The sequence below is a fragment of the Euwallacea fornicatus genome, chromosome 7, assembly GCF_040115645.1.
Source record: "Euwallacea fornicatus isolate EFF26 chromosome 7, ASM4011564v1, whole genome shotgun sequence".
Lineage (NCBI taxonomy): Eukaryota > Metazoa > Arthropoda > Insecta > Coleoptera > Curculionidae > Euwallacea > Euwallacea fornicatus.
In genome coordinates, this window is record NC_089547.1 from 2,085,182 (window position 1) to 2,110,421 (window position 25,240).

At 34.9% G+C, this 25,240-nt stretch overlaps 1 protein-coding gene and 1 long non-coding RNA gene across 2 annotated transcripts in view; one reads left to right on the forward strand and one right to left on the reverse strand.

Annotated features, from left to right (window-relative positions):
* Positions 1-25,240, reverse strand: part of LOC136340318 (uncharacterized) — a 105,658-nt gene that overhangs the window by 55,191 nt on the left and 25,227 nt on the right. The window lies entirely within an intron of this gene.
* LOC136340308 (protein amalgam-like) overlaps positions 18,714-25,240 on the forward strand; it is a 74,825-nt gene continuing 68,298 nt past the window's right edge. The window contains exon 1 of the mRNA XM_066284282.1: positions 18,714-19,052. Coding sequence (XP_066140379.1) covers positions 18,986-19,052 — 67 coding nt within the window. The 5' untranslated portion in view covers positions 18,714-18,985. The remainder of the gene's footprint in view (positions 19,053-25,240) is intronic.

Genomic DNA, 25,240 nt, shown 5'->3' on the forward strand with positions numbered 1-25,240 from the left:
AGAACAGAAATTTAATTAAGTTTCTTAAGAAAATCGAGAGAAGAAGAGGACACCCATTTAGCACAAAACGGATATTGCAATTTTATTTAATAATACTTTATAATGTAACTGTATCAGAAAGCTTTTAAACCGCGCGCAACATATTGCGAGACATAACTCGCAATAGAGTGTTTTATAAGAGCTTTAAAGCCTCTCGTACAGGAACTTTATGTAACATTTTCATTACAAGAACAGCAATATTACGAGTACAAATGATTGACCCTTTCGGGTATCAACAAGTGATACGAATGTGATCAACTATCTAGACATGCGAAAATTTAAATGTTGAGAATAATGTTTCCTTAGTATCCATAGCATCATAAAGCCCGTGTTATACAATGAAAAATATATTATTTTATATATTTTAATTTGGGAAAACTACAACTTAAGAATGTTTTGTTTTGAAACTAAACAGGAAACAAATTGAAGGAGAAACAGAGACAGTCGACGTTTAATTCCGGTTCTGATGGAACATAGCGAGACATGCCGCATGTTTTTATTTAAATTTATATGATCCTCCCTTTTACTTAAACCAAAATATGCACCCTTGCAATGAGAGAAGCAACATGAAACACATCAAATGTGAAGAGCACAATACTCTTTTTAAGGGTTTCACCTTCGTATTGCGTGATTCGTATACAAAACACCGTAGTTTGAAATATTGCGCTTTTTTATTTGAGTATAAAAATTTACGGTGAGTAAGATAATTGCTAGATTAAAGAAAAAACACGAACATTGGGAAAATTTCGTATAAATGTTTTATAGTAAAAAGAACAAAAATCCGACGAACAAGTTCCGAGATATCAACTAAAGCCACTAAACGACATCTCAGCAATAGTTTTGAAGTGTTTTAGCTGCCAAATGAGAGAGGTTGAAGGTTATTGCATAACACTTATCAATGGCCCATGTTAAATAAAAATTTTTTCCTGCGGATTTCCGACACTGAGACAACGAAAAAATCGTTATTCCGACAATTTCTTTCATTTCCCACTTTAATTAATGCATGAAAATGTATCGAACTGGATGTTTTGCTATAACCTAATTAGAAAACCAGCACCTTGACACGATTTCAAATATACACGTCAAACTTTTTGTAAACCCGCGAATGCATAATGAGGCTCTCAAAACGGGAAATTGCCCGAAGGATATTTTTATCGCACGCCCTACAAAATACTAAAAATACTCGCTGATTTATCGACTTTTTGCCCGTATAACATGTGTGTGTAAAACAATTTAATGAAATATTAATTTTTGTAGCGACCGCAAGATTGCCGTGCTTAACTTCGGCCTCCATGAAAAATAATGGAGCCCTGTAAGCACCCGTCTGGTATGCGAGAGAGTTATAGTATTTTTTCCGAGCAGAGGCGGACCTACTTTAAAAGCCCTTTTTTCGTCACGAAAAATATGTCAAGTCGTGAACAGATAAGTTGGAAGGAAGAACATCACGAATTGAGATAAGCAGAATTTGAATACAAAGACAATTTTCTCGATTTTGCTGTTATGTTTCTTTTGCACAAAACATTCAAATTGAGGAAACGAGAGTCAAAGGTTGAGTACTGGGAACACCACTGATTGCTCTAGAATCTGAGCACAATGCGTGTTTGTCCGGCATCTGATAACTATGATACATGAGTTTTTCATATCTTTCGACGGACCAAAATAAATATTCCTTTTTCTGCGTCCTGATTGGCCGTATCATAGCTACAAGGTGCTTTATTACCTTCTAACAATTACTTAATGAATCGGACTTCTTGTATATTCGTGCCTGGTTCACCGCTAATTATAATACGCCATGGTATTAATTATATTCGTCTCGCCACACTGTGCATGGTTTATTCATGGAAAATGAAGGTAAAGTATCAGTCCTTAATAATTTTGTTGTGGATTCAAAGGAATTTTCAAATAGCAGTTTTAATTCATTTAAAATATGCTCCCCTTTTGATGTAATATTATTTGGTACGCACCAATGTTTGCCTTTTGAGAAATGAAATGAACAATTTTCTTACATGTTCGTGCTTTTTACCACTTGTAAAGCAAATCTATAGTCCGTGAAGAGAAAAAGCCAGATTACATGTCATATTTTGTAAATCTATTCAAATTTCCATGGAACGAATTTACAACTTCTTCCTTCCAAAATAGTCTTGGTCGCAATCTAGCTCTCCTTTTCGTTCTTGAATGGAATTACGTATAAGAACGGAATTTGATTGCTCTTCGGACTAATTCTTTCTTAACTGAATTGATGGCGGTGGAACCAAAATGGCAAGCTTGACATTCTCGCATGTTCTCAAAGGGTCTACGCGCCTTTGAAAGCTTAAATAATTTGTCGCTCTAATGAGCAACGAATTAAAAAATAAAAGATCTAGAAACCCTGATAATATTCTGGGCTTTTTGTTGAAAAGAATAATCCCTTTTATTGTGGATCCTTTGAGCTTCTTGGTAAACAAATCGTTTACAAGTGACTGTTTTCCACAGTCTCTTAAAACTATTAAACTTACCCCATTGTACAAAAATCGGAGTAACAGGCTCTTAGAAAATTATACCGTGGTTATTTTTTATTAATCTTTTTATAATTTTTTTATCCAAATATTGTTTGTAAGCATGAAATCGAAAACAACCCAGTTTCCTATCAACGAACAAGTTTTTTTATTGTTTACATCCTATTTAAGAGGGGGGAGGGGGATAAATTTGGAGCCGCGGTGTAGACGGGCTTCCGTAGGATCAGACCTTTTTTTGAATTTGTATAATTTTTTTTGAAGAAATTAAAAAGACGGAACATCATTATTTTGAAGCAGTTTCGACTTCATATGAGCTGATCGACCTCTCTTGAGGTTGATAGTCTTTTAAGCTGAATGGCAAAGATTTTGAAACCAGATAAGTGTCCTGTTGGGGTCTTTTGTCGGCTCTCCAGGGCAGTTAACTCATCATTGTGGCCTTGTTGATAATTTGCAGGACTATAGAGTAATGTCGTCGTTTTTAGGACATTAGGACAAGTGTGTGAGTCTCACTTATGAAACTACCTGGAATAAGGCTCTTGTTACATTTGAGAGGGCCAGGATTGATACCAGCGAAAAGGGAGCTCTTACAGTATTTTCTTTGTCAGTAAATGATACAATAAATATATATGACAACAGCATCAGTGCAAGTTTTTATGCTAACGGTGCTTCATTGATATTTTCAGATTCTAACTGACTAACCTTGGAATGTGAATGTGATATCGATCTTCTGCTTCTTAATTATCGGTTAAGTGTAACATTTTACATTTCAATATTTCTAAAACTATGTCGAATTTAATAATAGAGTAAGTAGAACAAACTATGAATCAACTCTTACTTATCTATAATGTGCAAGTTGCATGTCGAATGAGATATGGAATACTGCTTTGGGGTTCATTGTCTGCAGACGCTCAGGCTTTTGTTCAGCAGAAGAGGACTATAATTGATTAAGTTGAGCACACTGTTAATTGCAGAATTCGTGATTTTTATATCCGAACTAACCTGAAATTTATAAATGCTAAAGAATTGCTTGACTAAAGAAAAATAAATTCTAGAACTTAAAACATGGAAAATCTGTTATAAGCAAACTGGGAAAAGCTTCTAAACAGGAACGTTTCCTCTGTAATTATGAACGTTGACAATCGAATTTGTTATAGGTATATTATATTGCTCAACGAAAGGGCGCGTACAACCAACCCCAATTCCATTTTTTATTAATGAAAACGATTATCTTGGGAATATATAGAGAAACTATATTTACAAGTAGGTCTCACGCAACGTCATGCGGCCTGTAACGAATCTAAAAGTCATCAGAATGAATTATTTAATGACGCCGAGGAATCACTCGAGGGAAAATTTCGCTATACCTAAGAGAGTTAAATACTGGCGTAAAGTAGCAACTGATACTATCATGGAAGCTTTTATTTTCCATGAAAGTACGTTTCGCCTTAATTTCCGGTGGGAAGGCAGCGGGACCCTCAATTTATTCGCCGAAAACCACCACCTCCCCTAAAGTGCAACCAAGTCAAATATATCATCGTTATCTCGAAAAACGCTGCACAATGATGACGTCGGTCTTGCTGTAATGTGTGTCTAAGGTATTGGTTTTTTTAGACATTATCCCGATCAGAGGGGAGCAAAGACCACATTGTTATTTGTTACTTACACAAACCACCCCTAGTAATTGGATGAAGGGAGGGAGTGAGATGACGAGTCGAAAATTGAAATTTGTAACTGAAGGACGAAGTAGGATTTGTTGATTACAGATTGAAGTTGCCAATGTCATCATTTGTAGAAAACAATTTAAATTACCAAACATTATATACAGGATGTTTCCTAACTACGTGTTAAAAATTTAAAGGCGTAATCTTCGACTGATTTAGAGTCAAAAATGTCTAATAAACATATGTCCGCAAATGCCTTGTTTCCAAGATACAGGGTGTTGAAATGTGACATGAAAAAGATATTTTATTTCCAAAATGACTCAATTTGGGTGTTTGAATTTTAGAAAAGACAATTTTTTGGGAGAATGCTTTAATGATTAATTATAAGAATTGCTTTTTATTAATTATAATAATACCACCAAACATTTAGAAACCTTTAAAACCTTTTTCAACGTCTTTCAGTCAACACCCTGTATCTTGGAAACAAGGCATTTGCGGACATATGTTTATTAGACATTTTTGACTCAAAATCAGTCGAGGATTACGTCTTTAAATTTTTTACACGTAGTTAGGAAACACCCTGTATAAAATCAATTAAATAGGCTTTGGAAGGTAGTATTTTATACTTTACATGTATTAAATTTCTTGAATTCACAAAGATTTTCCTTTCTCGAATTTCAATCTTGTACTTCCATGTTTCTGTCTAAATTAGAATTTCAAATTTACGGTTTTCCTAGGGAACTTGGGGTATAAAATAACATTAAAGTTATAAACATAGAACATCCCTGAACGCAATAACAATGTTTTAAAAAAAAGCAAAAGTTCGTCTTTTTTATATTTGGTTTTTCCGGATTTCGCTCGAACGCCCATGTTTTCTTCAGCATGAAATCTTGTGAATCAAGGTTTATAAGGACTCAGACCTGACGGCACGAAAATAAAATTGAATTCAATTTGAACCTAAATAGTTTAAAAAACGGAGAGTTTGATGATCTTTTTTGGGCATTTTAACTTCTTTGGATTTCCTTTTTGTGGGCATATATGGGCGTTCCTCGTTCAATTAAATCGTTAAAATTCATATCAAATTTATGTTAAAAAATGTCGGCATTAGTGAACTTAATATTAATTCATTATTTTTGCTTTTCTGTGTTTAGTGTTACTAATATTCAAACGAATGTTATCATTTGCTAATAAAGATGGTGATTAGCATTGAAATTTTTACATTTAAAGTATATGAGCCTAAGGAATATGTTTCTCCTCATTTAATTAAGGATTACACCCCAAAAACTAAAACCCATAGTATAATATGATACATACTTTATAAACAATGTATCAGCATAATAAACATTAATTCATATTATGCAAAACAATATACTAAGTGGGCAGGGATTCGATCGTTTTCCATTGATATTTTTGGGAAATTTGCATGAATGCAAATTAAGCTGAAAAAAGGGCACGCGTCCCTTTTCAGTTGAAGTTGCTTTGATGTAAACTTGTCATTACTGCAAATAATTTTTTTTTTCGATTTTCCTTCTTCATAAATACGTTTATAAACCCAATATAAATTTACTTAATTGTTAATGCTACCAATACCAGCTATTTCACACAAACATTATACTTCAAAAACGTATCCAAACGGTAAGGTACTTTGCATAAAGAATTTATAGAGCTATAACCAAGGAACCGTTAAATGACTTCATTTATTATTTTTCGAATATTAAAACAAATCACTTTCCCTTCCATTATGAGACAGAATTCTCGTTATTTCAATAAATATTAAATTTAGAATAATTATTATAAGAACCATATTTATGTAATGATTCAGCTTGTCTATTGTATCTCCAGGGGCACTAAAGTGCGTCGATATATTATTTGCCATTATCAATGTGTCCAGCAGGAGTCAGACCATCCCCTATAAATTGAGTGGCAGGGAAAACCCATTGCTCTGGGAACAGTGGCGTGTACGATTCCATTAGAAATGAAAATAAATATTATTAATTTAGGTCGATTTAACTAGTTTTGTATCTTGGGGTTAATCTAAGATTATAGTAAATTTTCAGGTTTACAAATGAATGGCAAACGGACAGAAAGCTTGAAAAAATAGAATTGTGGTATACACGATGTACATAAAGTACGGAAAAAATTTATTTCGTATAAAGTTACATATATTTTTTTGAATCCCATTATATGTATACTTTTATTCGAGGTTTTTTTTATACAAACGTAAAAAGGGGTATACTGTAATAAAGAAACCGCGTCATTAACTATTGTTTACAATTAATTTCCCTGTACAATGCACAACATTTTTACTCTTCTTAAGACGATTCCAAAACTCCAACAACACACTTAAGGTCAACCTTGTAATTGAGGAGCGTGAGCCGTGTGAAACAAAAGCAAAATTACAAGTTTTTAACTAAATTATGTGTGTGAATAACAAAAGTTACAAAAAAGAAGAAAACATAAATTTAAAAAAAATGCCAATTTCTTCTTTCTGACTTACTCTGTACATTTCACTTTTATGCAGTCCAAATAAAAACAAAAATAGACGTCTAAAAGGACTTTTTCAACATATTACCTAATTTAATACATTAAAAAGTTATCCCATATTTACTGCGGAAGTTGTAAATTCTCCTTCTTTAAAATCAAAATTTATGAGCTTATTTTCAAATTACATGCTCCCAAATTGTAATTTTTGCAGTGTCCTATTTACCAATTTTTCCACTGCTGCCAATAACATCCAACCTACCAATTAAAATCCTCATATAGGCCAAAGAATTTACAGCCTTTTTGGCCATATAACACGTGACTATTTCGTTTTTAATCCCATTCGAAATGAGCAAAACCGTGTGACTGGCCCGAGGATGCTTAAAAGCTTTATAGTGATCGTCACGTTGGCTGCAATAAAACGAAATAGGCTTTAGGGGTCGAAACAATTGCTGATGGAATTATTGACCGCATTATTAGATTCAGAACCGCGAACCAAAACTCATCGGTCGTTCGTGTCATTAACGTCATCCCGTGGGGATCCCTTCTGATAGATAAATTTGATAATGCATAATTAAATCAAGATTTCGTGATTTGTCATTGGGATTATTTGGTGGAATGCAAACTAAAACAAAGTTGTGACGATGATCTGAAATATTTCTTTTTGTAAAAATAATTGTAATGAATAATTTCACCTTCACAAATTGATTAAATCTATTTTCCTTAGTCATCAATCACTCAATCTGAAACTTGATGCAAATGAAACAAATCTTCAATAGGATACAATAAGAGACATGAGATTACAAAATGTTTAAGAAGGATAAACACGAGGATAGTTTCAGAAGTATCCGGCGTAACACTTAAAGCAAAAAGAAATTCTAAAGGGGTTAAATCTGGGGAGTAAAGCCGATGATAAAAAAATTCGAACTAAGTCGATTGATTTTGGCTATAGCGATGACGGAAATGTGGATTAGTGTGTTGTTTTTATGAAACAAAGCTTTTTTTGCCAAATGCGATCGCATTTTCCTAATTTCTTCGCTTAAACTGTGTAATACATTTTTGTAATATTTTTCTTTTATTATTATTCCTTTAGAAAAATGGCCAAAAAAGATAGTAAAAACAAATTATCCCACATGCATCTCAAAAAACTGACGCCATCACTTTTCCTGCAGACGGTTTTTCCCTTCTATGTGATTGATTTTCTTCGTTGAGTCCATTATTTAGACTGCTCTTTTGTCTTAAGTGTGAAATGGTAGACCCATGTTTTAGCCATGGTTATGAAAAACAGTTATGTGCAAAAAATGTGTTTCATTGAGTTATCTTATTTATTTTCAAGCTAGAACTTCTTGAAAATGTTCTATTAACATGCTTATTTGAATCGCGAGTTTAGACAACACTGGATCGGATGGAAATTCCGCGGCCCCCCGGGTCACCGGATCCAACATCTTTAAATTTCTTTCTGCGGAGACATGTAAAGTCCCTGATTTATTAAACGCCAATGGAATCAAACTAAGACCTTATTGCACGAATTATTGCGACATATGTAGTCATTCGAAACGATTATCAAACCAATTTAACCAAGTTAATAGAAATCATATACGTTATTTAAACAGGTTCATGCAGGTTTAAGGATGACATTTTGAACCATTATTTTAGTGTTATGCTGTAAAAATATACTAAAATGAAATGTACTAAAATTCCATAAAACACATTTTTTTTTCATAACTGTCTTATAAAATTATAAGGCCGTAACGCCTTAGAGAAACATATTCGGGTATAAGTTTTAATACTCAAATGTAGCCTATCGTTCCACTGAGCAATCCCTAGAATTTTGTGGCCATAGTTCTGAAACACTCTATAGAAAGAACTTCGATTCAAGCTTCTGGAACGGACTTTCACATACCCTTGCAAAATCTAACTTTGAAGGGATAATCGAGTTGAATAGGGCACAGAGTGTTGACGATAGTTTTAACATTGTGAAAATGAACAAACTAACTTATGCAGAAATCTTCGACATTATTGACTTTCTCAGGAACGATTTGTTGTACTTTCCATTGGTGCCCGCTTTCAATGGGTTCCAATACTTTCTGTTGGAAATTTGTAAATTTAAAGACTAAATAACAGATATAAATATAATCAATCTTTGTCCATATTCTCCTTAAAAATTTCCTTAAGAACATATCTTGAGTTGATGACCAAATTCTACAAATCAGTCCCAATTAACCAAATCAAAGGAGACCGCACCGAGACCTTAACTGAAGAGCTGGCCAGCTCTTGGATTCGTTATGTGGGAGATTCCACTCGCGTCAATGAAGCCACAACGATTTTTGCTTTTATTCGTTCTTTGAGCACAAAATAAACATCAATACAATATACCGTAATATATAGCAGACAATTATTTTGTTTGCAGACCTCATAAGAACATCAGAAACATCATCTATTGCAATGGCATTCGGCATAGCACCAACGGTGAAGATTTCGACTAATTGTGGCAACTTTACGGTGACACTTAAGACTCGAATGGAAAAACGATCATAATGAGAATTCTGGGGACGTGGAAAATCTCTAAAAGTTCGGAATTTTAGCATCATTAAAAAATTGACAAAACATTTCTTTGTAGAATTCTTCTAAAGATTCTAAAAGGAAATTCAGTCGTAGCAGTCTACAATGGGTCTGATCAAGGCGTGATAAGATGGCTTTATAATTTCTCGTTGAGAATTTTAAGGTGATTGTAGAGAAGAATTCATCTGTGAGTGCTCCGTCGATTGTGATCAAAGGCGATGCCTGATAATTGAATACTAAAGAGTAAACTGAGAAAGTAATGATATAATTCATGCGATAGTAATTCCTGAGTAGATAATTGCAGCTTAAATCACTCATTTGCACGAATTCTAAACATTGACGATTTGATCTGAAGAAATTAGGCGATGAAGCTTTAGAGTTGGTTCAGTCCAACTTGGATTGGATTAAAGCTGATCAAAAAGCTTTGGAGGAATATTTCGGAGTTCCTGCTGAAAATTACGACAGTAATTCTGAAGATCGTGGAGCTGCTCTTAAAATTGCTCGTACTATTTTTGCAACTTTAATGACCGTGATTGTAATGATAATTACTTAAAAAACTTGTCTACCCACAAGTCTATTTGTAAATACATTTCCATTTGTAAAGCATATTTAAGACATTAAGAGGCCTTTAGTAACAATTAAGTATTCAATGAAATTGAAATAATAAAGGTGTTATAATTGGTTTTATTTATAAACGCAGCGATTGTATTTACAATTCGTTCAGGATCGATTTTAGAAGAAATTGGCTTTAATTACCCAATTATTACAGTTGCTTAGTTTTGTTATTGATTAACAGGAAATATTCAATATGTAAATTCTATATTCATCACGACTAATATGCAGCTAGTGATGCGAGGCTCGTCATGTAACATGGCAACAGCAAAATTTGTAGTAATTAAAATGAAAATAACTGAAAGTTTTCAAATTTTGTTATTCCTCTAATGGTAAATTCTTTTGTGAAAAAAAAATGCCTTAACAATGTTTTCTTTGATCGCTTTGTAATATGCAGTTTTTTTTAGCGAATTCCAAAAAATAAAAAATGTATTTGCTTTTTTTTCCTCAGTTATTCCTTCCATTCTCAGACACAAAGTTGAGGTATCCTGAATATAGACATAAATATTATAAACCATTCCGTTTTTATTGGAGTCTAGTGACAGGTAAAGGTATTGGTTTTACGTTGCTGCGCTCTATTTTTAAAAAGCAATTGTGTCTGTGATATTTCACGAAACCAGCGCTTCAATTGTTAATCAAAGCCCAGCAATTGAATCGCAATTTTCCGATTTGAGTTTATGACATTCCGAACAAAGCCATATCCGTATTGGCCTTCTAATATAACCATGTCTGAAAATTCCGAAAAATTCTCTTAAAAGCTATTTAATTTCCTCGAACTATTTTCCTACAGACAAGGGATTAGTTTGCTCCACTAAGCATCCAGGACGCCATCGCCAGGGCATCCAGGAACAAAAAAGAAAATATTCATTGTGATATTCCCGCATTTAATCGAGCACTCGGAGATGATTATTCGGCTTTCAACGTAATTTATCAACTTAACAAAGCGGCAAGACAGCTGGCAAGAGTATAATGTAACGCTTCACTAACACTTCACATTTCCGAAGGACTAATTTTGCCGGAAAAACGACTTTTAGGTCCCGCTTCTCTCTATTAACGAAAATGTTTTTTTTTTTTTTTTGACAAAAATTTCAGGCGCCAAGGATAGGCTCCCGTACTAATGCCACAAATTCTCTTAATAAATGTGGTGTTTTGGCTGCGGCAATCCAGAACACACATGCAACATGACGGCCTTATCAGGCCCTTATTTATAGACCTTATCTCGGAAATTTGCATGGATTTCATTCGGAATGGCAACTTATTGCGATTGGGGACAGTAATGGTGTTGCCTGCATAAATAATTCGACTGCAGCTCTAATATTATGTAAGTTTCAACAGGGCATAAAGCTAATTATAACCGAAGTAATCCTTTAGGGCTCATGCAACAACTCGCGATAAACCAATCTGCGAATTAATAAATCACTTTAAAACAAGACCTTCGGTTTGGATATGCGTATGTGTTTTGCATGTAAATCGGTTTTATTTTCGTGTCAACACTGACTTGGAAGGGGTAAACGAGTAAAACCAGGCAACCATGTCTCTTGCAAATTTCAATTTTGACTGATTACCGAAGGGAAAGCCGCAATTATGGATTCTTATCGAGAAAGTTCAGGTTGTTTGCATTGCCAGTCAGCTCAGGGAATTTCCGACTTTTGCGCTCCTGATTTGGGCAAACTTGCGTTTAACGTTTCGATTAAAAAGTTTTACTTTTTTGCCCTGTCGGGACTTGAAATGCCATTCAGGAGTAGCTTTCGTGCTGGTAAAAACCGGCAATTTTTGTTTCAAAATCGTGTCGGATGACGGACAGCTTAAAGCGTACCGCTGCCTTCAGATCAACACTTGATGCATAAGAAAATTCTCCCCTTCGCACGGGGACAATTTGAAACAATAAACTCCACAGTGAACAACTACAAGCTTCTTCACGCCTCTGAAGGGCGGCTACGTCATAAATCACATCGCCCTTCGAGCAATATTAATAAATGATAAATGGCCTGCTTCAGAGAGGCCTGGCTATTATCTGAGGGACGACTTGGGGCAGTCAAAAGTCAGGTAGTTTATTAATTGAGAAAATGAGGGATTGGTCGCGGCTATAGATTATAGATTATAGATAGAGTCATTGAACATTATGTGAGAAGGTATGTGTCGCCTAAATTTAGATTCAGATTATAGTTTTTAAGCTTTGCATTCGAGGTGTTTCCTCAATGTTTTTTCATTGATTCAGGAAACTAATCGCCCTGTAGGTTTTTCAAACATTGAGATGTTCGAGATAAGTGAAGATTTGATTGAAAAAATGTAATTTAAATTTTAGCACCCGCACATCGAAAACGCAGACTTCAATATTTAGAGGAAGAGCTTGATTTTTGTCCATAGAATTCGCCCTATTTTTTTTCTTCTTTTATCTTGTTTTAAATTCATTGCATCGTGGCGTGACACGCCTTACGTACTATGCCTTTACGTTAGTTTTCAAGTTCTTCGAAGTTTAAACTCCCGAGAGAAAGGAAAAGAAAACAAACCTTGCACTTTGCCGTATTCTGGACCAACTAAAGTACATTTTCATGATCCACATTCCCAAATAAACGAAGTAATAATATCCTCGACCCTCCCTATTAGTAGCAGATGACTTCGTGGCAATAACCTCGCAATATTTTCCTTTTATTCGGCCATTTCATGAGAAGACGTAATAAGTGTCCTGCAAAAGGGCTAATGCGTCTGACAACCCAAATTACACTTCGATAAGGAGGGGGAACTGGAAGTAGCATTATTCACGCTACATTCGTAACAAAAATCATTAGTTTTGTATGCAATTGCGTGTATAAAATGATTCCAGCTACACATTATAATTGGCTACAGCTTGCGGTTTGACGGGGAATCCCCAGGGATACCGCCACCGACTTAAATTAAGAAAAGTTTAAGATCATCGGCAAATATTTGAACTCCCTTAATTCATCCCGAAAACCCTTTTCCTTCATTAAGGAGGCTTTAAATTATTAAAGGACGTCGATTGCTTTAAGTGGAAGCTTAAGTGCTGTGCCCTTATTATGCTTTTGGACTCGTCCATTATTAAGAAGAGTCAAAGATTATTTTTTCACAAGATGATGATGAGGAAACCATTTCAAATTTTGAAACAACAAACGAACAATAGTGCGGCTAGTTTACCCACAATGGATACCTCGTAGATATTTGTGTAATGGGTCTATTATTGGACAGTTTTTGCGGTTTATTGAAACGCCGTTAAATCCGAATGCAAAATGGAACAATGCTTGGATGGTGACGGCTATTGTCAGAGTAATGGGATTTGGATTTAATTAGGGACTTTTCTATTGTATGACCGATGTCAGTATAATAAGATTACTTTGTTGATAGAAATTATTGTTCCACAAATTATTATAGTCGAATTGTTTAATATCTGTGTGTTTATCTGTCTCTTTTTCTCCCCCCCCCCCCTCTCTCTCTCTCTCTCTCTCTCTCTCTCTCTCTCTATCTCTCTCTCTCTCTCTCTCTCTCCGATTTATACACAAATACACATAGAAACAAAGCCATTTATATTTATTACGCTTTTTCTTAGTTTGTCTCAAAACAGTTTCGAGATAGTACAGACTTATCTATCGAATACTTTAATATGTCTTCGGTACTTCAAATTAGCAAATTTTCTTCAGGGAAGGTATAAATGAACGAATCTCAATCAACTTCTAATAAGTTCTCCTTTGACTTTAAATTACTGCAGACGGGGGGTAAATAATAGTTTCAGTTTCCACACTTCCAGCTTGTAATTATCCATCAGTGGCGGGTTATTAAAGATAAGCGTTCCTTAGGGCCATAATTCGCGCCATGTCTAACACCCAATATCCGGTACAGTTGTACCCGGGAGCGTGCCATAGATTACCACCGAGCCCCCGAAGCGACACGGTCTAATAAGGGGGCTGATTTGGCCCCTTTTCGGAAGTCCGCGGGGTGCGAATGTCAGCGGCACGAGGAAGTTCTTCGCTAGTTGTCACCGAAGCGAAAGTTGAACTAGTTGGAAGACAGAGGCGTAGAAGGAGACACGGAAGAAGAGGAAACATGAATGTTTCTCTGTTAAGTGGGAATTCGGAGGATTTAAACTCGAAATTTTTAAATAATAAAATATTCCTATTTTTTTATTCTGGTAATAGGATTTTCAAGCAAGAGGTACAAACACATAACATAAATTATTACATCTGTAGGTAAAAATTTAGAAAATATATTTTGCATACGTCAAGACGTCAGAACGCATTAATGAAAAATTTTGCAAAACACTTTTCTCTTGAGGTTAATGGAACAATTTATTTATCATTTACCAGTAATATATTTATTACCTTTAATGTTTATATTACAGTTCTATAGCAAAGCCTCTCTTATATATACACCCCTGGCAAACTAAAACACACAAATTTACTCCCCTTATACTATCAATTTTAATAGCAAAACCGCCTTTTTTCAGACACTAATTCTCATCTGGGATATATCGCATTAAAAATACATCAGTCCTTGCTTTTTTCGTTTTCTTTTTTTGGGGGAAAATTATATTTATTATCCACTTTAGGAGACGAGGAGGTTCACAAGATTTTCAGAGGGGAGGTTTCCTAACTCCCAAGCATTTGTACATGGACTAAACAGACAGCTTCATCTGAAAACCACCAACCACGAGTCCCTTAACGAATTTATAGCTATCTGGGATTTATGGCACTTTTATGCCCGAACTGAATGTTTTTTCATTATAAGCGCACCCCGGCATAAATCATACAGCCTGTCTGGCATGGATTAGAATTCGGGATAGATCTTTTATATACCATATGTGTGTGTGTGTTATTTTTGCGACACAAAAATTAACGGGAAGAAAAACTCGTCTGGATACGAATATATCCCAGATCTGGCACGATGATGGATAGGGGTTTCTCCATCGGTTTGTTGGGAAGTAAAGGCAGTGGTGTTATTTTTTTGTAGGTTGATGTATCTATCCCACTTGATATTTATATCCAGTTCTGTCCAGTAATAATAAGGCTGACAAACGCATTCGATATTTCATTTAGGAGTGGTCAATGTAGGGAGGGTTTTGTTGGTTTTTAATTTAAGGTGAATTAGGAATGACGGAAAATTGTGAGTCTGAGGACCAGTTTCATTAGCTTGGATCAATTAAAGAGTACATGAAGAATATTGATCTGTTGCCATTCAAATCCTGGAATGGAAAAAAACATTTCTAAACAATTTCCACCGAATATGCTCACACACCCGGAGCTACCTATCGCCAGTAAAACCCTTCAAAGCGAATAAGAGCCTTGAATAAAAATTGCCCCATATTTAAGGGGTATATAGAAGGGAAATTACTCTCCCGCCAACAAAAAAGCCACTCGACCCTTTCGGACTAAGCCTGACCAACGAGCCGAAGGGATTTTTACATATATACCCTTCCTTGTTATCACTTTATTGGAAAGTATAGCTTTAACCTCGAGCTTAAGCAGATATAACCTTCTCAGGCCTGGAATTTGTTTGGATACTCTATTAAAACTTGGTCAATTTGCACTCTCCTAAATATGTTAGGATCGGGTTTTAAATTGAGTTTTGAGACGCCTCTGGTTTTCATCGTCCGGCCCATACAAATAGTGGCGTGCACCGTACTGTAATTTCGAAGGCTTAATGAATTATAGTCAAAGATTTACGAGCCTCTGTCCCTTATCTGAGGGGCCAGGGGGGAATGAGAGACCACCACACGAAAATTGGGATTTTATTGGTTTTAGCGCGACATGTCGGAAAATTAACAAAGAGGGGTGGCTCTAGCTTTAGTGTGAGCTATGTGCAGGCTTTAGCTCTTTGACGGGGTGTCCTGGATAAGTTCGGTTCATTGCACGTCAACGCTGTTAACCTTCCAGATAAGCCCGACCAATAAATTTCCCTGTATAACAAGTCCGATGTCTTTTGTGAAATGAGTTAGTGCTGCATGCAGTGCAACGTGAAATTTATCCAGAGTTCGCGTGACCAGCTGTCAGGGAGTCCAGAGTTTTTTCGTCTCACCGCGTATTCTGGCAATGCAGGTTTTTAATTATTACGAGTCCCGCGAGCTCCACATAGTACATATAGTTCCTCCAATCATATTTTAGCAATTTTAGCGACGTCATCTGTTTTCAACTTAATTATGCCATTAAAGTGAGTTACACAAGTAAATTGCGGAGCGATGTGCGTTGGTAACGACCTGGATAATGGCATTTAATGGGTTGTTAACTGCATATATGATCCCAACGTGTGCGGTATGGATTTGGGGGAAACTCAATATAGATTAGGAAGAAAAAATAATGGAAGAAAGTACCTTAGCCGAGCGACGTGAATCATTAAAATCTTGCAACCCCCGAATCTGAAGCTAATGCAGTGAATTTATTAAAAATAGCAATAGAGTATCTAGTCCAAAGGTTTTAGGTGACAAATATTGTCGAAAAGTACAGGATTCCCCATATTAAATTATGCTTCGTAAGAGGTAAATAAAAACTTTCCAATCAAAGTAAAAATATATTTTATTTGCGTAATATACGGCTAATTCTATGGGAATTATTACTAATTTAGATTGATTATTCAATTTTTTAAAATTCTATATTTTAAATGCCCTCCCTCCCTCATCAACTTCAGGGCAATTTTGAATTCAAAGTTCAAAATTTTGTATTACCTCGCGCAGCAAATCTCCATCTTGATCTTGATCCGTGCAAGAAAAATTCATCAATTTCGTTATGATTTAAATTATCAAAATTAATAATTCTGTAACCGTATTTTTATAAATTTTTATTCCTGCTTGTTTGTCATTGGCGCGGAAATTCTCGCAAACTGTATACCAAAAACCTACATAGTTCAAAAGTCGTTGTTCAGTGCAGTGTAGTAACAACTCCAGAAGCAAAAGAGCAGATTCGAAATGAAACTGCAAAAATAAATTTTCCCAGTGATACAAAGTTTCGAACTTCCAATTCAAAATTGCACTGAAATTGATGGGGGACATTTAGACGGCATGATTTTTAAAAATTGACTAGTTATCTAATTTAATAATAAATCCCACAGAATTAGCCATACCGGGTGCCCTAGTGAACCCTGGATGTAGGAGATTAACATATGAAATCGGTTTTTATTTTTTTGCGTCTGCATGGATTATGCAATTTAAAACTTTTTACTTGCAGGTTATAGTAATCAAGATCAATCATCATTTCGCAATTGTTTCCCTTTTTCAATTAAAGCAATTTTGTGGCTCAAAATGTCTCCAAACTTCAAAAATTTTAATGTCCCCCTCGTAACCGTTCGACGCCACGATGCGTCGGATTGGCCCGTGTTGCATTTGAATAAAAGATTCAATTAAGAAAAATAGAGAATTCATTTGAGATGAGGTTTTATACTTAAGTTGTTGGCAACTTTTTGTTTGTTTAATTATGATCTTGACTGTGACCAATTGTGGCTTCGAACGGTTACGCGGGACATTGAAATTTTTGAAATTTAGTTAGGTTTTGAAGCAAAACGGCTCTAGTCGGAAAATTGAAAAAATTGCGGATTGATGAACGGTTTTGGGTCCTATGACTTCCACGTGAAAGTTTCTCAATTGAATCACCCGCATACGCGTAAAAAAATAAAAATCCTTTTCCCATGTCCCAATCCCATGTTCGCCTTGACACTCGGTATATAGAACGATACTTTCGAAAAGCTCAATAATTTTTTTTACTTTGATTAGAAAACTTTATTTGACTTTTAAAGTGCATAGTCCGTCTGTTCATTTCCTATATTGTAATATGAGACACTTCGTACAATTATGTGAATAAAATCTCTGTCTCTGGCATTTCAACCACCTACAATTTACTTCTAAATCACAACCTTTAGAGTGTAAATAGTTTTATAAACTTTCATGAACGGTTTCTGGAAGAGTAGGTTAGATGCGGATTGGATTATAACGACAATTAGCCTGATACGATACTAATCCAATTTCCAAGGCAGTCTTTATCTACAGAAGAATGTATTATGAATTTACCCTACGAAAACTAGCTAATTTTAATTTTTTGTCACATTAGGGACATCTTAAGGAACCTCCATTTTGAGGCATTACAAGAGAAATGTATAGATCTTTGAAGTTTCTCTCAAATGCGGCGGTGTACGCATGTAGGATATATACAGAGTGGTACCAATGAAGCTGGTGGGATAGATTTTACAAATTTCTATCTATAAAAAATAAATTGGTAATTGAAGCCTAATGCATAATATAGTTAAAATAACTAATCATTAAAAGACAAGAAAACATTTAAGGGCTGTTGAACTACAAAGTAACGGAATATTTATCAATCAAATCCCAATAGATTACTGCAGCCGTCAAAGATAATTTAAAATAACATGAGCCATAATCAGTCACAACCCACGTGTCTGCAGGTATCGCTGCTTATCAACTAATGCATTTTCAATCTACAGATCGAACTAAACTTCTAAACCATCAGTCATCGATGTTATCGGGTCCAGCTTCATCAAAGTTACCACGAAATCAAGCAAACTTCCATAAAATAGTTTTTAAAACCGACTATGGACAAAAAAAAATAGGAGGGCGCTCATCAACTGATATTATATTATGTCATAATCTAACCGAATCTTTCTGCCTTTTCTGACTCAGACACAAAAATTCCATTATCAAGAGGATCCCAAGGTGTCCCAAGCGGCCAATTAAAATCCCATACATCACCGGCCACAAATATACCGAGGGTTAGTGCAAAGTCATCCAGGAACAAAACAGCCACTTAACAGAGTGACAAAATATGAGCCTCTATCTGAGTTTGAAGGCGCAAGCGCCAAAACTGTTGCTCAACCCTGTATTCCGTGCGGATCGTGTGTCAGTCTTTTGCGGACGCTCGTTCTTGCTTTTTTAGAGGGGACAGAGCGCGTTTTCTAGGGCGCCGAATCGCGGAAACTTCACGAAACCACCAGGAAGTTTCAAAGTTTTTTCCATAAAACATTAAAGGAGTTAATTTATGCAAGTTAAAGTCTTTTTGGTATTGTGGACTTAATACTGAAAGTTTGCCCCCAAATGACAAAAGCTCTTTAGTGGTTGACAGTTTATTTACAATACAAACTCTATGGCAGTTATTGTTGCATGAAGCGCATTATCTTGTGGTGGAGTTGATGTGGAATATCGTCATGATGGCGCGAGCAAGTTTGATATGGAGTGTCGCTTTAGTTTTCTTTAAAGGTAAATTTGTTTTTTTTTTTTAATTTTCGCTTCGTTGGATTTTTTAAAATTAAGGTTTTAATACACCTATATTAAATCTTTAATGTGAAAATGAGATAGATGTAACGGTAAATTAATTTTTTATCGTCGTTTTAGGCTAGCAAATGAGTAGAAAAAAAGGTGGAATATATTGAAACAGTTTCAAGGAACCATGACATAAATATCTTAATCAGTATAATTTCATTCTAAAAATTTCCATGACTCGTGGAAAAATTTCCTCACAAAAAGTTCCCGTCAGCAAAAAAGTATTTTAGTTTATTAGCATTTGCGGGTGGGTGTACATAACTGGGAAAAAAGCAAATGATAGATCGGAACCTTGCATAGGTTTTTCATGTAATCAACCCTTAAAAATGACAAAAAAAGTGTACTAAGTATATGGAAATTTTCAGGAAATATCCGAACTTTTTCATAAGCGCCTTTCTCATTTAAATATAAAAAATGTATTCCTTTTCCGCCTAGATAACGCAATAAAGGGGCAAAAATTTCGAGGTGCAAACTAAGGAAACTTTCACTGGGATGCTCTTTCAAAACCATAAAAACAATTAATAAACTAACCCCGCATCTGGATAACTTTTAAGGCGGGTTTTAGAGAGTTTCTGAAAGGCTTATAGAGTTGGTTCGAATGTTTAATTTGAAACGCCTCTTAATGCCAGTTCGGTCACTCAGGAATAGTTGAGATAGAACTGTCGAAGTTTATACCAAAAAAAATACCGGAAAATTTCACCGATCTTGTATCTCGGAAACAAAAAAAAATTGTTATAAATGGGACTTCTCAAATTATATAAATGATGAGTGATAAAGAATAATGGCTTCGTTTCGTCAATAACGTCATTCAATATAACGAATATATATCAATATATGAATAGAATACATAAAAGTAATCAAGTTATAAAAAATTACAAAAATAGGTGCAATTTCTGTAAAATATTTCATACGAAAATATATTATGTGAAATGTTGATATCAAAAATTCCGAGCAGTTTGCCTTTGTTGGTTGGACTGATTTTCCCATTTTCCAATTTTTCCCTTAGAGAAAAAAATTATATTGAATTCGTCACTTTCCAACCTCTTCTGCTTGCCTATACTAAGAAAAATATACATACAAGCAAATATCCCTCTTAGATTGAAAACGTGACTCACTTAACTGTTATCGAAATCGTTGTTTTCGGTTTACGTTTATCTTTAAAAAATATCATTCTGCTCTGGCAACATGTAGACATGATTTTCGATCCTACAACTTGCATTTAAATTTATATAGATTGTATAGATAATAACAATTTAATTCTTTTACATTTGAATGATTGATGATTTGTTGATACAGACCACTATCGTCTGTAAGAACTCAAGACTTTCTTGTTTTGTTTTTTTTTTTAACTCAGAAACGCTTAACTCACATAATAGTTTTGTATTTATTATAAGAAACAAAAGACTGCACGGACAGCCATTAAGTGTAATAGGTCATGAGGTAATAAAGGACATTCGTAAAAACCTGCGAATATTTACATTTTTCATTACCTCCATATTTCAAAATTTTCTGTCCCGATAATTGTCATGTTGGCTCATATTTGGTGACGTGTAATTACAGCAAAAGTTCTACTTGACAATTTAATATCATACACACTTCGGCAGGATTTTGCATTATAATTACTTATTTATATTAAATATAAACTAATTATCAATTTCTACTCATTAGCTAATTTAAAATTCAACAATAATAATTAATCCAATTAGTTCTGACAATGATTTGCCGCTTTTGCACCTTTCCATCATATATATCTAAAACAGAAAATTTCCACCCGTTTGCCCCCTTGATTAAGTATTAATGAATTACATGCATCTATATTTCAAGTTTTATTCGTTGTTTGAGCTAATTTTAACAAACGGCCGACCGGTTCCATATGCATTGTCTATAGTATATTTTGCCTAACAAACAAATTAATCATAATTAAACTTTTGCCAGTATTGTGTTTAATTCGGACCACTGTTTTCCGGAAAATCGCTCCTCTGCTCCGACAAGGGAGCAATAAATTAAACATTTATTACGAATGGGAGTCTGCAAACACTTATATTCAAGATTATTTTCCAGTTAATGGATTGTTAAAGAGAGAGATAGAGAGAGAGAGAAAGAGAGAGAGATAGAGAGAGAGAGAAAGAAGGGGTGGGGGCACATTTGCCAAAGTTTCCAGATTTCATTATTTCTTGATTAAGCAGCTTTCTACTGTTTACTGCCGGGCTCTAATTATCTGTTACGAATTCGGGACTTTTAGGAGTAATAATTGGAAGTCTTTTAACATACCGGTAGCCTCAAATATCAATTCAATGAAAGTTAACGTGGCGAACATCCGGAACGAAACTAATTTTATTAATCCTTTTAAATGAATGTGTCATATTTCCAGCTGCAATAATAAACTCCCGAGTTTATAACCATGTCTAAATGCAGTTTATTGTTTGTGAACGGCGGACACTGTGTAATTTTTAAAATTAATGTCTTTTGTGATACGGGGCCGGGCAGCTCGTTATGGGGGCATTTGTAGCTAAACCAATTAGAAAAATGAACTGTAAAAACAATTTATGGAATGTCCTGCTCTAATGCACTTGCAGTGAATATGAGAGTTGAACGATGGTAACATATCACCTATACATATTAGGCTTCCACAGAACGGAATCAAAATTCGGGACACAAGCACCTCTTTTGTAAGCAGTTGGAAGTCCACGAAACTTCTTAATACGTTAAATTAAAACGAAGTTACGTGAGTTAAAGTTAAAGTCGTGGGAGTGAAATTAAAAACCAGACATCCAAAAGTTTGCTTATCTAGACTTAAAAAGCATGACCGATCCAGACGGATTTTATGGATTATCAGTTGAACTTCGATTCGTAATTGCAGAAGTTTCCAGACTGACTCGTAGGTAAATTTTCTTGAAACCGCTCATTTTACGAAATAATGTTCGGTGTGAGTTGCTATATCAATTCAAACTGCGATAAAAATTTAAATTTAAACAAAAAAAAAATTGTGAACAAAACATCAAGAATTAACAGTAAGAAAACTTTTTTTACTACCTCAACTATTAATACTAAAACCAAACTCGGTGCACTATTACTCAATGTTGCCTCGTTCCTCAATTTTGCATCAATTTGCCTGTGCAAGTCCAAAATCTTCTCGGTCTGCTGTTGCAGATTTAACCTTTAAAGCTTTAAGACTCGGTTTTTCAATAAGCTTCATAGTAAAACAAAATGGCAGGCACCACGAAGATCAATTTTATCTAACTGTTATTTATTGCAGGCAGCTTAAAATCCAACAACCGTTCACTGTCTATTACAAAAAATTCAAAACTTTTCTTACGAGAAGCTGGATTGTAATAAAATATTTGACATTTGACTGTTTTCCAGCATGATTAGCTTATTTGTTCTTTAATGTAACATAAAAATTGATTTAAAAATTTTTTCATGTTCAATTTTAATTTCAAAATTTCACATACTTCAAACGAATCAAATATAAAATTTTGTACTATTCATATTCATTCGATTTTTAGTTTTGAAACACGTTTTTTCTTATTTATAATTTTAACCAGAATGACCTATTTTTCATGTATCAATATTTTCGGGTTAAGCAGTAAATGTACTCAGAAAACAAATCATCCTGTTTCTTCCAGTTCATCTTTTACAATATCAACTAGTGATTTTCTGAAATAAGTGTTTTTTTTCGTCCCGAATGTTTCTGTTCTCGTTACCGTTTTTGTTAAATTGACTTAATTTTGTCTTTCTACAGATTGAGATTATTTGTATCTTTTTTTGAGCAAATCTTTCCTTGCGTTTAAATGTGTCTTCCAGTTACAAATTCATTTCTTATCTTTTTATATAAATTTCGTTGAATAATCAAATATTCCAATTTTTGAAAAAAAATATGCATGATGAATATAATAATTCTAAAAGCCTTTTGTTGCATTTCAAATCGGCTTCTTTTTAAGCCGTGGACTTAAAATATCCCAACTCCCGTCCTCCCTAACAGGACAACGACCAACATTAAAATCGTAATGGACTTACCTTGTCCCTTTGCCTCCGAATTGTTAGATTAAATTAAATCATAAAGCCAGCCCTACGTTTCTGACCCGAAGAGGACATTTTCACTTTTGCATTCAACCATACGCGATGTGAATGACGGTTGCCCCTTTTGATTTTCTCCATTAAAAGTTGCAACTTTCAAATGGAACTTCTCGTCTGGAGAGTTATTAGTATTAGGCAGATGATTAGTTGGAGTATTTAATATCTCCTTAATCCGTGCAGCAGGAAAAACGAGAATCACGATAAATACGACTGAGATATTTTCATAGCTACGTACAAACGAGCCAGGAAGGTGCCATGAATATTCAATTCGTGTTTCGCTGCAGGTATACAAAGTCCTATTTACAGCTCTATTTGGGGCTGACATGGGTGTACATACGAATTTTGATAAGGAATATTTACATTGGTAATGCTCGGTTCGCTTTACATAAAAGGGTTTCACTTAGAGGAACGATTCTTGGCGAAGGGGCCATCTTTAACGACGATGATGGTTGAGGAATAATTTGGGATGCTGTAACTGTTGAGTGGCAAACGAACATTATTTCGAAAAATTTTTATTAAGGATATTTAATCGATATCGACCTATGAACTTTCATAACAAAATTGAGTTTTAATATTGAACAAGTCATCAACTTTCAACTACATATCAGCATTGCGCATTCGGCTGGTCTATGGGGAAAAACCGCGTGTGTGACGTATACAGCGAAAGTCGTTTTGCGTGCTCGTTGGGGTGGAAATGGCTCCAAATGCAAAAACAAACTTTCAATAAAAACGAAACAAATAATAAATCTCGCCGCTAAGCGTCCAGGCATTATATTACTTCCCGCAAACAACACTAAAACGCGGTATAAAAGAAAACTTTTATATGGCAGATGTCCCAAAAACGTAGCACTCTATTTGGCGAGGGGATTTTTATGGGGCCTACATTGTGCCCAAAGTGATTCTGACAATGGGCGGTAAAAAGGACGACGAAATGATCATGTTTGAGTTTCGAATCAGTGTCTTCGTGAGCCTTTTGTGTCGTTTGATTGAAATATCAGGGATGGTTTTATGGAGGTTCTTTTCTTCGTGATAATATGAGCAGCGGTTCCCTCCTTTTCCATTTTTTTGAAATTTTTCGGGAATTTCTTATGCACTCATTACACACAAACGTATCTCCTACTATGACGCCGTTTTCGTATTCCAAATTTCGAATTGATGATGTTAATAATTGTTCATGTCTTGATAACGTCTCAGTTAAACACAATTAAAAGGCCATAATTTCTTTCTTAACTTCAGACGACGAAGTTTAAAATTTTATTAATGCAACTGGAAAAGTTTTTAAAAGTGCAGCAAAGACTGAACAACCATTAATCAAAAATCTCAAACAAAACTTCCTGCTGCAGCCCTAAAAAGCCCTTAAAAAACCTTGTATACACTGCTCGAGCCGTCAGTGCTTATAAAGTTTTTATAAATCTTCCGGATTAAGGCTCGCAACGTTTTCTAATTGCCTCGCCAAGATTCCTCAGCAAAAACGGGCCCTTTTAATTAGTCTTAATTCCAGCCCTGCTCCGTCGCTTTGTTTCGCTAATTCCCGGGTCAAAAGTCTTCCTCCACAGTTAATTGCCCTTAATGACAGAGGCTTATTAGCTGATGTCCAGGACCGAAATTCAAACGGGCCTACTCTATATCTGAACAACGTGAAGTATTTCAAACTAATTGAAAACATATATTAATTTTATGAAAGGCGGCGAGGCTGGAGTGTTAAGATTAAAATGGGAGAACTCGCAATTAATGTCGTCTATAAAACCTTAAACAACGAAAGGGAAACGCGAAATCAGCGAGGATAATAAAATAGCAAATAACGAAGCTTAAGGTGGATAATAGTAAATACTCGAATATCATGTCTATTTTTAAATTTTAACCTTAGAGGATTTGTTTTGTAGATGGAAAAAGGTTCCTCGTGAGGCGAGGAAGGGCCATTGAAAACAAAATTTATTGTTTGAAGGACGTTTCATGAATTCGTTTATGTTGGAATGTCATTAAATAAGTCAGGTCAGATTAATTCGTGTGGTTTAGTATATTGTTCCCCAGCACCTTGCAAAGACGTG